General features: G+C 44.6%; 1 protein-coding gene across 3 annotated transcripts in view; it reads left to right on the top strand.

The window, feature by feature from the left end:
- The first annotated feature begins 219 nt into the window (after positions 1 to 219).
- DOCK5 (dedicator of cytokinesis 5) overlaps positions 220 to 12,166 on the top strand; it is a 213,840-nt gene continuing 201,893 nt past the window's right edge. The window contains exon 1 of one of the 3 annotated variants that reach the window (XR_004382447.1): positions 220 to 280. Coding sequence is in view for 1 of the 3 variants with exons in the window: in XM_032855782.1 (XP_032711673.1) it covers positions 740 to 782 (43 nt within the window). In the remaining 2 variants the exon portion in view is untranslated. Of the gene's footprint in view, positions 281 to 557; positions 783 to 12,166 lie in introns of those variants that run through there. The other 2 variants (XR_004382446.1, XM_032855782.1) reach the window with 2 other exon arrangements.

Here is a 12,166-nt window from a genome sequence, read left to right as displayed (position 1 = left end):
CCGTGTCAGTTAAAGCTCTAGGGGGTGAACGCAGTAGTCAACTGCTCATTCATTCAACAAATATTTATTGAGCGCCCGCTGAGTGCCAGACACTGGGGGTGTCCGGGGCCGAGAAGCAACTTAAGCATTTATACTCGTTCCCCCAGAGGCGCGGCACGCAGTGGGCGCGACCCCGCACTCCTCGCCCACCCGCGGTCCGCAGCCCGCCTGGGTGTGCCCGGCGCCTCCAGCGCGGCCCTCCCGATGCCCCCCGGGATCCAACCTCGAGGGTTTAATCCGGGTGAGGAAGACGGTGCGGGGCGGCGGGGGAGAGGAACGCCAAACACTAAATGGAAAAAACCTGAGCCGAAGCGGCTCCCGGGAAGTGCGCGAGGCGGAGCCGGCAGAGCGCAGAGCCCCGGGGCGGGCGGGAGAGGCCGGGCGCCCGCGGGTCGGGGCGCGGAGGCGGCCCCGGCAGGCGGAGGGCGCGGCCGGCGGGAGGGGCCGGGGCGGCGCCGGGAGGGGCGCGCACGGCGGCGCGGCCGCCCGGCCCAGCAGGTGACCGCGGGCCGGGGCCGAGCCGGAGCAAATCCCGTGCGGGCGGCGCTACGGGGAGACGGCTTGCGGGGTCGGCGAAGTTTGCTGGAACATGGCGGAGGAGCCCGGGGCGCGCGGGAGCGCGGCGCGGCGGCGGCCGGGGCCCCAGGAGCTGTAGCCGCCGCAGCCGCAGCCACTGCCGCCGCGGGGAGAGGTCGCCGCCATGGCCCGCTGGATCCCGACCAAGAGGCAGAAGTACGGGGTTGGTGAGTGCTCGCCCTACCCCGCCCGCGCCCGGCTGCCGCGAAGTTCGCGGGACCGGCCCTGGCTTGGGCAAAGTTGGGCGGCGGACGCCGGGCCACTGTGTACCCGCGCTGCCCGATACCGGGTTCGGCTCCCGCTGCCCTCGCAGGCGCAGTCAGGGCTCAGCTACCCCGGCGACAGTTCCCGGTTGGGGACGTCCCTCCCGGTTTGGGGAATCCGAGGGGCTGAACGTGCACTCGGGCTCTGGGACTGGTAATCCGGCTCCCGAACCCAAACCTCCGGCGCTCTGCACGATGGAAACGTCAAAAGACGAGCGCTCGTCTGCTGTTCATTTGGGGCACCGTGCCCGGGTGCTCGCCTTTCTCCTCCCCATCCTTGTGGTTTCATTGAGTAGTTTGTAATTCGGCCGCTGTCGGCCGAATGCGGGTGCCGCTCGGCGACCCAGGGCTTTCTGCCTTCCTTCTTCCTGGGTTCTCTCTGAGGTCCCAAAGTGAGGGTTTGGGGGTGGAATGCCGCCCGCCCCCCTTTCCTCGCAGGGACTGGGACCCTGCTAACAGTTGTAAACTGAATGGGAAACTGAAGTCGTGGGGTGGGGGTGATGGAAGAGACAGGAAGTGTGTGACCAGGCAGCGGGGGGGGGGGGGGGGGGGTGCCCCGGGGGGGGGGGTACTGGTTGTGCAGACACGCTCGTCCCTAACGGACCGTGCATGAAGACAGACATCGTGGGATAACATGAGGATGTTTTGTTAAGAAAACTGTGACAGGTCCTGCCCAGGCACTTGGCATTCCTAACAGCGGTCCTGGAGGTGCCCCCACTACCCGCGGAGGGTTTGCTGTTGTGTTGTTTTGGACCCAAAACACTGGCTCTTCCTGGTTTTGACCCAGGGGAAAAACCGTGGTCCTTGTATTTTTTATCCAGGAGTGAGGTTGCTGAAGTCTCGTGGGAAGACTACCATTAGTTGGTAGATTACAGGGCAAGTAGATTTCCGAGCGGTTCCCTAGAATAAACACAGTTGTGTGTGTTGAGAATTTTATCACTTCCTGTCAGGTTCATTCATTTGGCCCATTTGTAATTTAATCTTTTACTTTCGTCCCTTCCCCGCCCCCATTTCCCCCTCACTGCTTCAGTTAGTAGGGAGTGGTCCCTGGACCTCTTATGTGCTTCTGCGTTTTCTGACCATGAACTCCTTTCAGAGCTACTCTTAAAAGTCCTCTAGTGCTTTTCAACTCTGTAACCAGGAGTCGTTTTAAAAAAACCAACAACCAAACCCTTTCATATTTACTATAGTATTCTTAATTTTGACCCTCTATATATGTATGTAAGTGTATATAATACTATATATTGTATATACATAATTCTTGTTTTCCCTTTATTAAAAAAAAAAACACAAAACAACTTGTTTCCTCTTACATTTTACTTAGAATCTTTGCACTTTCCTGTGGCTCCAACTCAGAAATGAGTAGGTCATTCTTCTGCCCCAGACCACCTTGTCATAATTTGGTCATGAGGCTTCCACATGGCAGGTGCCAGTAAGTAGCCAGTAGTTATGGAGGTGAAATGGTCTAATAAGATAGAGGGAATTAGTTTCTTTATATTTGAGCATACTACTAAATTAAGGCATATTTAGTGATGCCTAATCATTAATTACTACTTACAAAGTTATCAGTTTTAATTTTCACAGGATCCAAAACAATTATGACTTTCATGTAGCCCCCCTCCCACCATATGGGGTTTTTTTGTTTGTTTTAAAGATTTTATTTATTTATTTGACAGAGATCATAAGTAGGCAAAGAGACAGGCAAAGAGTGAGGAGGAAGCAGACTCCCCGCTGAACAGAGAGCCTGATATGGGAGAGCTCTATCCCAGGACTCTGGGATCATGACCTGAGCCGAAGGCAGAGGCTTTAACCCACTGAGCCACCCAGGCGCCCCCCAGTATGGTTTTAATGCCATTGTCACAGGAGCAAGTATGACATTTTCTTTTTAATACACTTTTCCCCCCACTTTTCTGGGATCAGATTACCTGGTTATTTATCATCAGTCAAGAAAGGTATTTGAGTTGCATTTCCAGGGCATAGATGGTAGCAAAATTGCCCGAGGATATAATTTGGCACACTTATTTTACTAGACACAATGGATTCTGATTAATCTTGGCTTGACAAAAGGACCCACTGTTAGGACAGATTAGCCTCAGAGATAAATCACCATTGTTTATTCCTAAAACTCACTGTTGTTCATAACACCTCCCTCCTTGGAAGCCTTCCTTGGCCTACAGGGTAAAGTCTAAATTGAGCCCAGCTTTCAAGGTTATGATAATCTGGTTCAACCTGTCTCAGCCAGCCTTATCTCTCCTGGCTTCTTTCATGAACTCACTAGTGCAGACACTGCCCTTCTTTGCTCTTGGGCGATATTCAATGGAGAGTCTCTCCTTTGGGACTTTGCTCCCTTGTGCCTGTCCCCTGCCCGAAGTACCCTCCCACACCTGCACATTCCCGAATGCGACCTTTTCCTCAGGGCTCAAATCCATTCCCATTGCTTCCCCGGATCGGGTATGAACCAGACCTTCCCAAACCCTTACGCCTCTCCTCACACTATAATCACTACATTGTGCCATCCTTTGTTACTTATCCTTTTATCTTTGGGTTCACTGAATCAGAAGGTTATGGTTATGTATCCCTGTCACAATACCAGGTATAGAGCGTATATTCAGTAACTGCTTATTCTTGGCGTTGAGGTGACATTTTAACTCCCTAGCCTAATTTCTATGATGATTTAATGCAGTTCCTCTCCCCACCCACCCCCCCATTCACCACAATATGAGTTTTATTTTGTTTGGTTAAATGTGTGAAATGAGGCCCTTCAGTCTGTCTTTATCTTTGCAAGTTAAAAAAAAAAAAAAAGAGAGATGTGCTGTTGAGGAAATAAGCATAGAGTAGACAGACTCATTTAAATATAACTAGGAAAATTGGCTTGTTGGACGTTTGGGGGGGATAGTTATCACTTGTGAGCGTCTGGTGGTCGGATTGCGTTTCTGGGTGAAGGAAACCATATGATAGGCATTTTGAAGCATTTTAATGACTCACAGCTACTCTGTGTGAGGGTAGCGCTTTGATCTCCATTTGAATTTTGCTAAGGGAAGCTAGCAGTCTCTACTCTTATATTATCTTGGTGCCACTATTGGCTGCTCCTGACATAGCCTAGATTTTTCTATGGGGACTGAAATGCAATCTGTCTGGGCTTTCTTAGTTCTTAAACATAGCTCTGTTGGCTCAGTCTCTAGCATTTAGAAGGGCCTGAATGACCCACACGTGTTATCTGTGTTATCAAGGGAGAGGACCAATAGATTCGCTTCTTGAAAGTTCTAGTCCATTAGTATCCCAGTGTGAAGTTCTCCGTGCCAGTGCTTGGATACAAGGGCACTTCCCATTGCCATGGAAAGCTGTCTTGTTTTTCTTTATTTTTTTTCTCTCTCTCTTTCTTTCTTGAAATTTTTGTTTGAGAATATGAGGGTGTAATCACTTTTATTTAGATTTAAAGAACGTTAGTGGGGCGCCTGGGTGGCTCAGTGGGTTAAAGCCTCTGCCTTCGGCTCAGGTCATGATCCCAGGGTCCTGGGATCGAGCCCCGCATCGGGCTCTCTGCTTGGCCAGGAGCCTGCTTCCCTTCCTCTCTCTCTGCCTGTCTCTCTGCCTACTTGTGATCTCTGTCTGTCAAATAAATAAAAAAAAAAAAAAAAAAAAAAAAAAAGAACGTTAGTGATATATATCCAGGTTACTCTTCTGATGCTTTGAAACATTTTTGTATAAGTCTGCATCCAAACAAGCAATTCCTATCAATAATAGCCCCGAATTATGTGGATGGTTGATTTTTTTTTGCAGAATAATTAATTATTGCTTATTTGTGATCTATATTGTTATAATGCAATAAAAGGTAGTGTGGGAGGACCTTTGCTTTCACCATTAGCTCTTCATCTGTTTGGTTCTGCTAAACCGCATTAATCTGAAAGCACTTAGCTCAGTAGACTCTCAAATGCTGTGTAAAAATTGAGAGCAGACCCTTGTAGCTTTTTGTTAATGCAGTCAGGTGTGCTGTGGGTTCCTGTTCAGCTCTTGAGGGGAGAGTCTCAGAGGATAACTGGTCTGGGTTCCCTTTAAAGAGGGGAACTTAGAGACTAAAGTCGTAAAGTGAATTACTTAACGCAAGGTAACCTTTTGACTGCATGAACTCCCTTAGTCATCTGGTTAAGCCTGTGGATCACTTTCTTTGAATAATGATTTTAAATGCACAAAGTCAACTATGAAGGGTTGGAAATGAAACCCAGTTGTTTTGAAATACAGCTGTCAAGATATTTTTCAGAATTTGTGGTATTGTAATATATGTACTTATTAAGGCACTAGATAACAAGATTTAGTGGCAGATCTAATACCTACACTACTTTTGAATTAATGATGAGCGTATGTGATTTTTGTAAGATATCTGCAGTAACTGATACGATACGAAAATACCGATGATTTCGGTTTGCTGCAAGTGGGGTATATTGCCTGCAGTCATAATTAAAGTAAATGCTGAGTGTTAGAAAATAGAGATGCATTTTCTTCCCCTTTTCAGATCCATGGGTCTCTGAATTTGAACACAGAATAAAAATCCTTAGCTGAAGATCACACAGCTAATTAGTTATGGAACCAGAATAAGCAACAACAGTAACACTTGTTGGTCATCTGTCTACAGGAGGCATGATGCTGCTATAGATATTCTACAGCTGGAGAAGTCTTTGCCCTGATGTGTTCATGTTCTAATAACATGGAGGCTAAGGATAAGGGGAATAGAGAATTAATATTTACTATGAATTTACTTTGTGACTGTTTTAAACCCTGTAATTCAGTATGTTCCAGGTACATGTGGGGGTTACGGAGATGTTTTTCAGGGGAATTAGAAACTTCTTTGGCAGTAATACTAAGATATTATTGGCCTGTTTCACTTCACCCTCCCATAAGTATACAGTACAGTTTCCCAGAGACTGCCTGAAGTGTGATACTGCAGCAGTCTGAACACCGAAGTCGATGGAGGAATCCAGTTGCCTTTCTTGAAGGCAGAGGTTAAAGAGATTTATACAGATGCAAAGCAGTGCCTCTCCTAAATGTTTTTGTTTGGAAAAGTGTTTTTATTTGGAGAAATACATATTCACAAAAAAAATGCATTGGGTTTATTATGATTATTTTATTATTTATTTAATTAAAACAAAAAGATCTTGTTATTTGAGAGAGAGTGTGCATGCAGGGGGAGGAGAAGGGAGAGGAATGGACAGACTCCACACTGTGTGTGGAGCCCAAGGTGGGGCTTGATCCAGGTTCCCTGAGATCATAACCTGAGCTGAAATCAAGAGTCGGTTGCTCAACCCACTGAGCCTCCCAGGTGCCCCATAATTATTTTATTTTTACGATTTTATTTATTTATTAGAGAGAGAATGAGCAGAAGGGAAAGGTGGGAAAGGGCAGAGGGAGAGGGACAAGCAGGTTCCCCGCTGAACATGGAGCCCACTATGAGGCTCCATCACAGGACCCCAAGATCATGACCTGAGCTGAAGTCAGCTGCTTAACTGACTGAGCCACCTAGGTGATTCTATCATGATTATTTTAAATTAGTTAAAATCAAAAAGTGTAAAATATCTCGGTTTTACTTTCTAATATGATAAATAGTGATAGATGTAACCCACATAAACAAAAGCTCTTTGAAATCTTTAGTAACTTTAAAGAGTAAAAAGGGGTTCTAAGACCAAAAAGTTTCAACCTGCTTCTTTACCTGTTATTTCATTAAATTGAGATAATGCTGTGATTCTCCTGTATTGCCCCCTTTTCCAGATAAGAAAACTGAGGCTCATGGAGGATACATTTTTCATCTGTGGCTGTATAATCTCGCTCAAGCCAAAACTCTACTCCATATGTTTTCCCAAACTTCACTTGTTCATTGTTACCTTGATCTCTGATGTGTCCAGGTGCCCTTGTGAAACAGCTTCATGTCTGAGTCCATACCTAGTTGCCTGGTCTGTTTCCCACTTTATCATCTATGTTGCCGCCTTTTTTTTTTTTTTTTTTTTTCCATTTTTACTGAAAACAATTATTGCAAAAGAAAATCCTACATTCCTACCATTAAAGGAGAGCCAGTATCACATGCCATAGGAAAAAACAACTATAAAAATAACATCAACAAAAATAAAACAGCAGTGTCCTGGAGTCTGGCTAGAATCTGGTCCCTGTCAAGCCATTTCTCTATTAAAGAGCAAACATGATGCCAGACTGAGGCATTCTTTTTGTTGTAATGTAGATCCCTGTGATTGGTGGTAGTTAATATTCTGTGAAGTAGCTGGGAACCCTGACTTAGGGAATACTGACTGAGCCATAGCTCCTAGGGGAAATTCAGGGTCAGGTTCCTGGGAGCCTCTGGTCGGGTTTTCATCAACTGGTCAGCCTTACTTAATGTGTGTTTCTGTGTCAGGTTTAAAGACCTGCTTTGATATATAATTTCATATATGTTATATGTGTTATATAACATATATTACATATTATATTTTATAAATATAATATAAGTTAATATAATATCATTGATTTACCAGCAGTGAACTCATGGCCTGAGCAAAGCACAATGACTCAAGCCTGAACAAAGCTCATATAACACATGTATTTTCTCCATGAAACAAATGCCAGCCTTTTTGGGCCCAGAGCACTACACAGCACTTCAGCGCGATGCTTGGGGCCGTTTCCAAAGGTGAAATCATTAACAGAAAGCGTAATGTGAGAAGAACATGGCACTGCCTTTAAAACCGCAGAAAGGATACTTGTTTGCTGAACGAGAACTGAAAGAAAAAGAGGGCATGTGGCCTCGTTGGATCTCAGGTGGGCACTTGCACATCACATTCTGCCCCTCTGCACACATCTGAGAGAGGCTGTGGAAGGACCAAGAATATTCATTTGAGGCTGCAGGTAGATTCTAGCAGGTAGGAGAATTCACAAATACAGAATCTACAAATGATACGCACCAGCTGTAGTTTGTGAGATAAAAAGAATTAAAAATGGAATCACCGTTAGAATAATCCCTCCTTAGGTTCTCCTCAGAACCCTAGCTAAGGGTACTACTGTCTTTGCCCATACCTTGCCCGCCTCTCAGTGTCTCTCTTTTTCCTCTTTCTTCTCTTTACGTGGTCTGTGACTGTCCTGCTTATTTAATTGTGTTTACACAATTTACAAGTTGTGTTTACTGCTTGTCTCCTGTGCTACAATGTAAAGTTATGAGGACAGGAACTTCGTTTTTTCATTAGGGAACTCCAGCCCTGTGAAAAGCACCTGACAGGTGGTCAGCACTCAGTAAATAAATGACAGAGTGATAAATGAACACTGAACCCATCATCTACCTAGATTTGTCTTGTCTGTTGTAAGAGGCCATTTTCTCCAGGCTATGGAGTATACTGCCCTATGTGTCCTTCCAGTGGGGCAATCAAAAGTGGTGGGAAAAGGAACATTTAAATAATAGATAAAATAGATTTAATACACTGCTTGAGCAGAGGATTGTGTGAACATTTTGGGGTGGGAGAGGAACTGAGATCCTACATGGTGCCTTATTAGATAGGAAGGGAAAGTGGGAATAGTCCTCCTCTTCCCCTTCCCCCTCCTCCCTCCCCCTCCTCCATTATTATTTGTGAAGGCTTCATGGAGGAAGGTGCTTGACCACAGTGGTAAATAGGGTTTAGGAGGTTCTGAGTCATTGCATTAGTGCTGTGTTGAGCACATGACTTGGAGAGAAAAGAAGATGAAATCTAATGAAAGAAACAGGATTTTATTTTTAAAATTTTATTTATTTATTTGAGAGAGAAAGAGAGGGAGGGATCGTGATCATGAGAAAGGGGAGGGTCAGAGGGAGAAGCAGACTCCCTGCTGAGCAGGGAGCCTGACCTGGGGCTGAATTCCAGGACTCAGGGAATGAGCCGCAGCAGACACACAGGGTGCCCCGAAACAAGGCTTTTAAATGCATTTCGTCCTTCATATTACAAAAAAAGGAGTTGAGATCCCTTACAATAAGCACAGCATATACTGTGCACAAGGTAATTTAAAAAATAGGAGATTACAAGTCACATGGAGAAGAAAAGTAATTTAGAGTATTGGCAAGGGGCTTTGCAGCAAAAGGGAGTACTTAAGCTTCAGTGTGTCCATATTCTCTGAAGGCTTTTTGTGGTGGTCCTACCTTTCAATATGTTAGCTTTCAACATAACTTGTAGTTTCTTCTCATTTATGTATTAAGAGACGAAGCAGTGGAGTTTGGGGGATGAGGAATCAAATCTCACTGTGATGAATTTTTCCATAAAGGGAAAACTTTCCAACTTCTAGTTTCTTCCCAGCAATATTCAGTGTGACAACAATTACAACTCTAAATTTTTTTTTTTAAGATTTTATTTATTTATTTGACAGAGATTACAAGTAGGCAGAGAGGCAGGCAGAGAGAGAGGAGGAAGCAGGCTCCCTGCTGAACAGAGAGCCCGATGTAGGGCTTGATCCCAGGACTCTGAGATCATGACCTGAGCCGAAGGCAGAGGCTTTAACCCACTGAGCCACCCAGGCGCCCCCAATTACAACTCTATACGTAGGAAATATTTTAATACTGTCAGAAGAATCAAGAAAGGAACCCGGGTCAGTGTATTACTGCTCATTTAAATTGAGAATTATAGGGGCGCCTGGGTGGCTCAGTGGGTTAAAGCCTCTGTCTTCGGCTCAGGTCATGGTCCCAGGGTCCTTGGATCGAGCCCCACGTTGGGCTCTCTGCTCTGCGGGGAACCTGCTTCCCTTCCTCTCTCTCTGCCTGCCTCTCTGCCTACTTGTGATCTCTGTCTGTCAAATAAATAAATAAATAAAATCTTTAAAAAAAAAAATAAATTGAGAATTATAATAGAATTGTACTAGAATTTGACCTGTATCTTTGGCCCCAGAGATCAATTAAGGTCACATAGTTTGTTCTTCACAAAATGTTTGAAAGGAGGGAAAAATAGTTTTCTCCCTCATCAAAGATAAAATCCTCTGGGAGAGGTCTACTGTTTGTGGGTGTTAAAGGCGTTAACAAATCCTTTGGGAGACCTTTGACATTGGTTTGTAAGTAGCCTCCGGCATTCCTCAGGAATCACGGGCTTTTATTTTTAAGTTTAAGAAAGAGCTTTTGAGATGGGGCTAAGAAATGACTTTGAGGGAGAGGTTTGGGTGAGCAAGGGAAAGCGGAGGATGGTTGTGTTAATTTTATTTTTGCAAGTGATGTCCAGGCCATGTCCTCTGGGAGCCTGGCCTGGCAGTCGGGAACTCAAAGGATCGTTTGAATTGCTGGCAACCAGTTCCCAAGCAAGAGACAAAAGTGGTCTTTGTCTTTCACAAAGCTCTGTGCCATCGCAAAGCTCCTATTGTTCCAGTGGCTTTAGATTCGTGGATCCACGTTTCCATATTGTGCCATTTTCTCCTACTTTTCCACACCCCATTAAACTCCGGCACTGTCCATGTCAGACGCCGTAGGTGGACCCCATGGATGCCCTCGCTCAGAATCCTAGGCACCCATTCTTTATCTTGTCAAATAACTTAGCTTGGGGAAAAGAAATCACAGCAGAGATTAATTCTCTCTTGAAAATAGCTCTTTGCTGACTCAGCCGAGGTAAGACTACGTCCTGCTGACTTGTTCGTTACACGTGTACCTGGACAGGATGCGCTGTACTTCGTTTGTACTTTCTGTGAGCCTGGAATGATAGCACTCTCCCTCCCCAGCCTGTCCTGCTGGAGACTGGTTATAAGTCATAAACCTCTGTTATAAAAATCTGACAGCTTTGCCCTTTTGTGTATAGAATCATAAAATATTAAGGGCTAGTTGTGTCTGTACACCTCCCCTCATAGCTAACATATTGGGAAATATATTGGGAAAACATGCCCAGAGGCAGGAAGTAATCACCCAGAGTCACAGGGCTGCTCACACATTTGTGTTTCAGCCTGTCCTCTTCTAGCTGCTGCTTCTCCCTTTACAACCGGTGGAGCAAGTTTCTTTAGATGTCTGCTTAGGGGGTCTGACAAGTGATTGCCCCCCATGAAGTCCTAAAGGGAAAATGCCCATCTTCCCTGTTTTTTTCCTAGGTGGAGGTTTTGGTATAAATAAGATCCAGCTATTAAATCATCTCCCCCCCCACCTTTTATTGAAATACCACTGACCTATAACATGATGGTAGTTTCACTTGTACAGTGTAAAGTGTCTTATCATTTGAAATGATTAGCATGGTGAGTCTAGTTAATATCCATCACCACACATCGTTACAAAGGTTTCCTCATGATGAAGACTTCTTCTTCTTTTTTTTTTTTTTTTTTTAAGACTGATTTATTTGCTTTAGAGAGAGGGGAGCATGAGTAGGAGGGATAGAGAGAGAGAATCTCAAGCAGACTCCACACCAAACACGGAGCCAGTTGGGGCTCAATCCCATGACCCTCACATCACGACCTGAGCTGAAACCAAGAGTTGGACGGGTGCTGATTAGCTGCACCACCTTGGCACCCCGTGATGAGGACTTTTAAAAGGTACTCTCAACTTTTAAATATACAGTACAGTATTATGAACTGTAGTCATTATGCTGTACATTACATCCCCAAGACTTACTGATTTTAGAGTTGGAACTGTGTACCTTTTGATCGCCACCCATCCCCCACCTCTGGCAGTCACCAGTCTATTCTATGAGTTCCTTTTTTTTTTTTTTTTAAGATTCCACATGTAAGTGATATCATGCAGTATTTGTCTTTGTCTGACTTCTTTCACTTAGCATAATGCCCTCAGAGTCCATCCATGTTGCTGCAAATGGCACGATTTTCTTCTTTTTGATGGCTGAATAATATTCCTGTGTGTGACACATTTTTTTTATCCATTCATCTGTCAGTGGACACTTAGCTTGTTTCCAAATCTTGGCTGTTATAAATAATGATGCATTAAACATAGAGGTGCAGATATATTTTCAAGTTAGTGTTCCTTTGAATAAATACCCAGAAGTGGGATTGATGGATTATATGGTAGTTCTGTTTTTAATTTTTGAGGAACCTCCATACTGTTTTCCACAGTGGAAACGTTTACATTCCCATTGACAGGACACATGACTTCCCTTTTCTTCACATCCTCACCAATACTTGCTTCTTGCCTTTTTAATAAAAATGTTCTAAAGGATGTGAGGTGAGATCTCACTGTGGTTTTGATTTGCATTTCCCTGATGACTAGTGATGTTGGGCATCTTTTCATGTGTCTCTGGGGCATCTGTATGTCTTCTTTGCAAAAATGTCTATTCAGATCCTTTCCCCATTTTTAATTTGGATTATTTTTTTAGCTACTGAATTTATTA

This window comes from Lontra canadensis, unplaced genomic scaffold, assembly GCF_010015895.1.
Source record: "Lontra canadensis isolate GAN:19392208 unplaced genomic scaffold, GSC_riverotter_1.0 scaffold10, whole genome shotgun sequence".
Classification (NCBI taxonomy): Eukaryota; Metazoa; Chordata; class Mammalia; order Carnivora; family Mustelidae; genus Lontra; species Lontra canadensis.
This window is presented reverse-complemented; position numbering and strand designations above follow the sequence as displayed.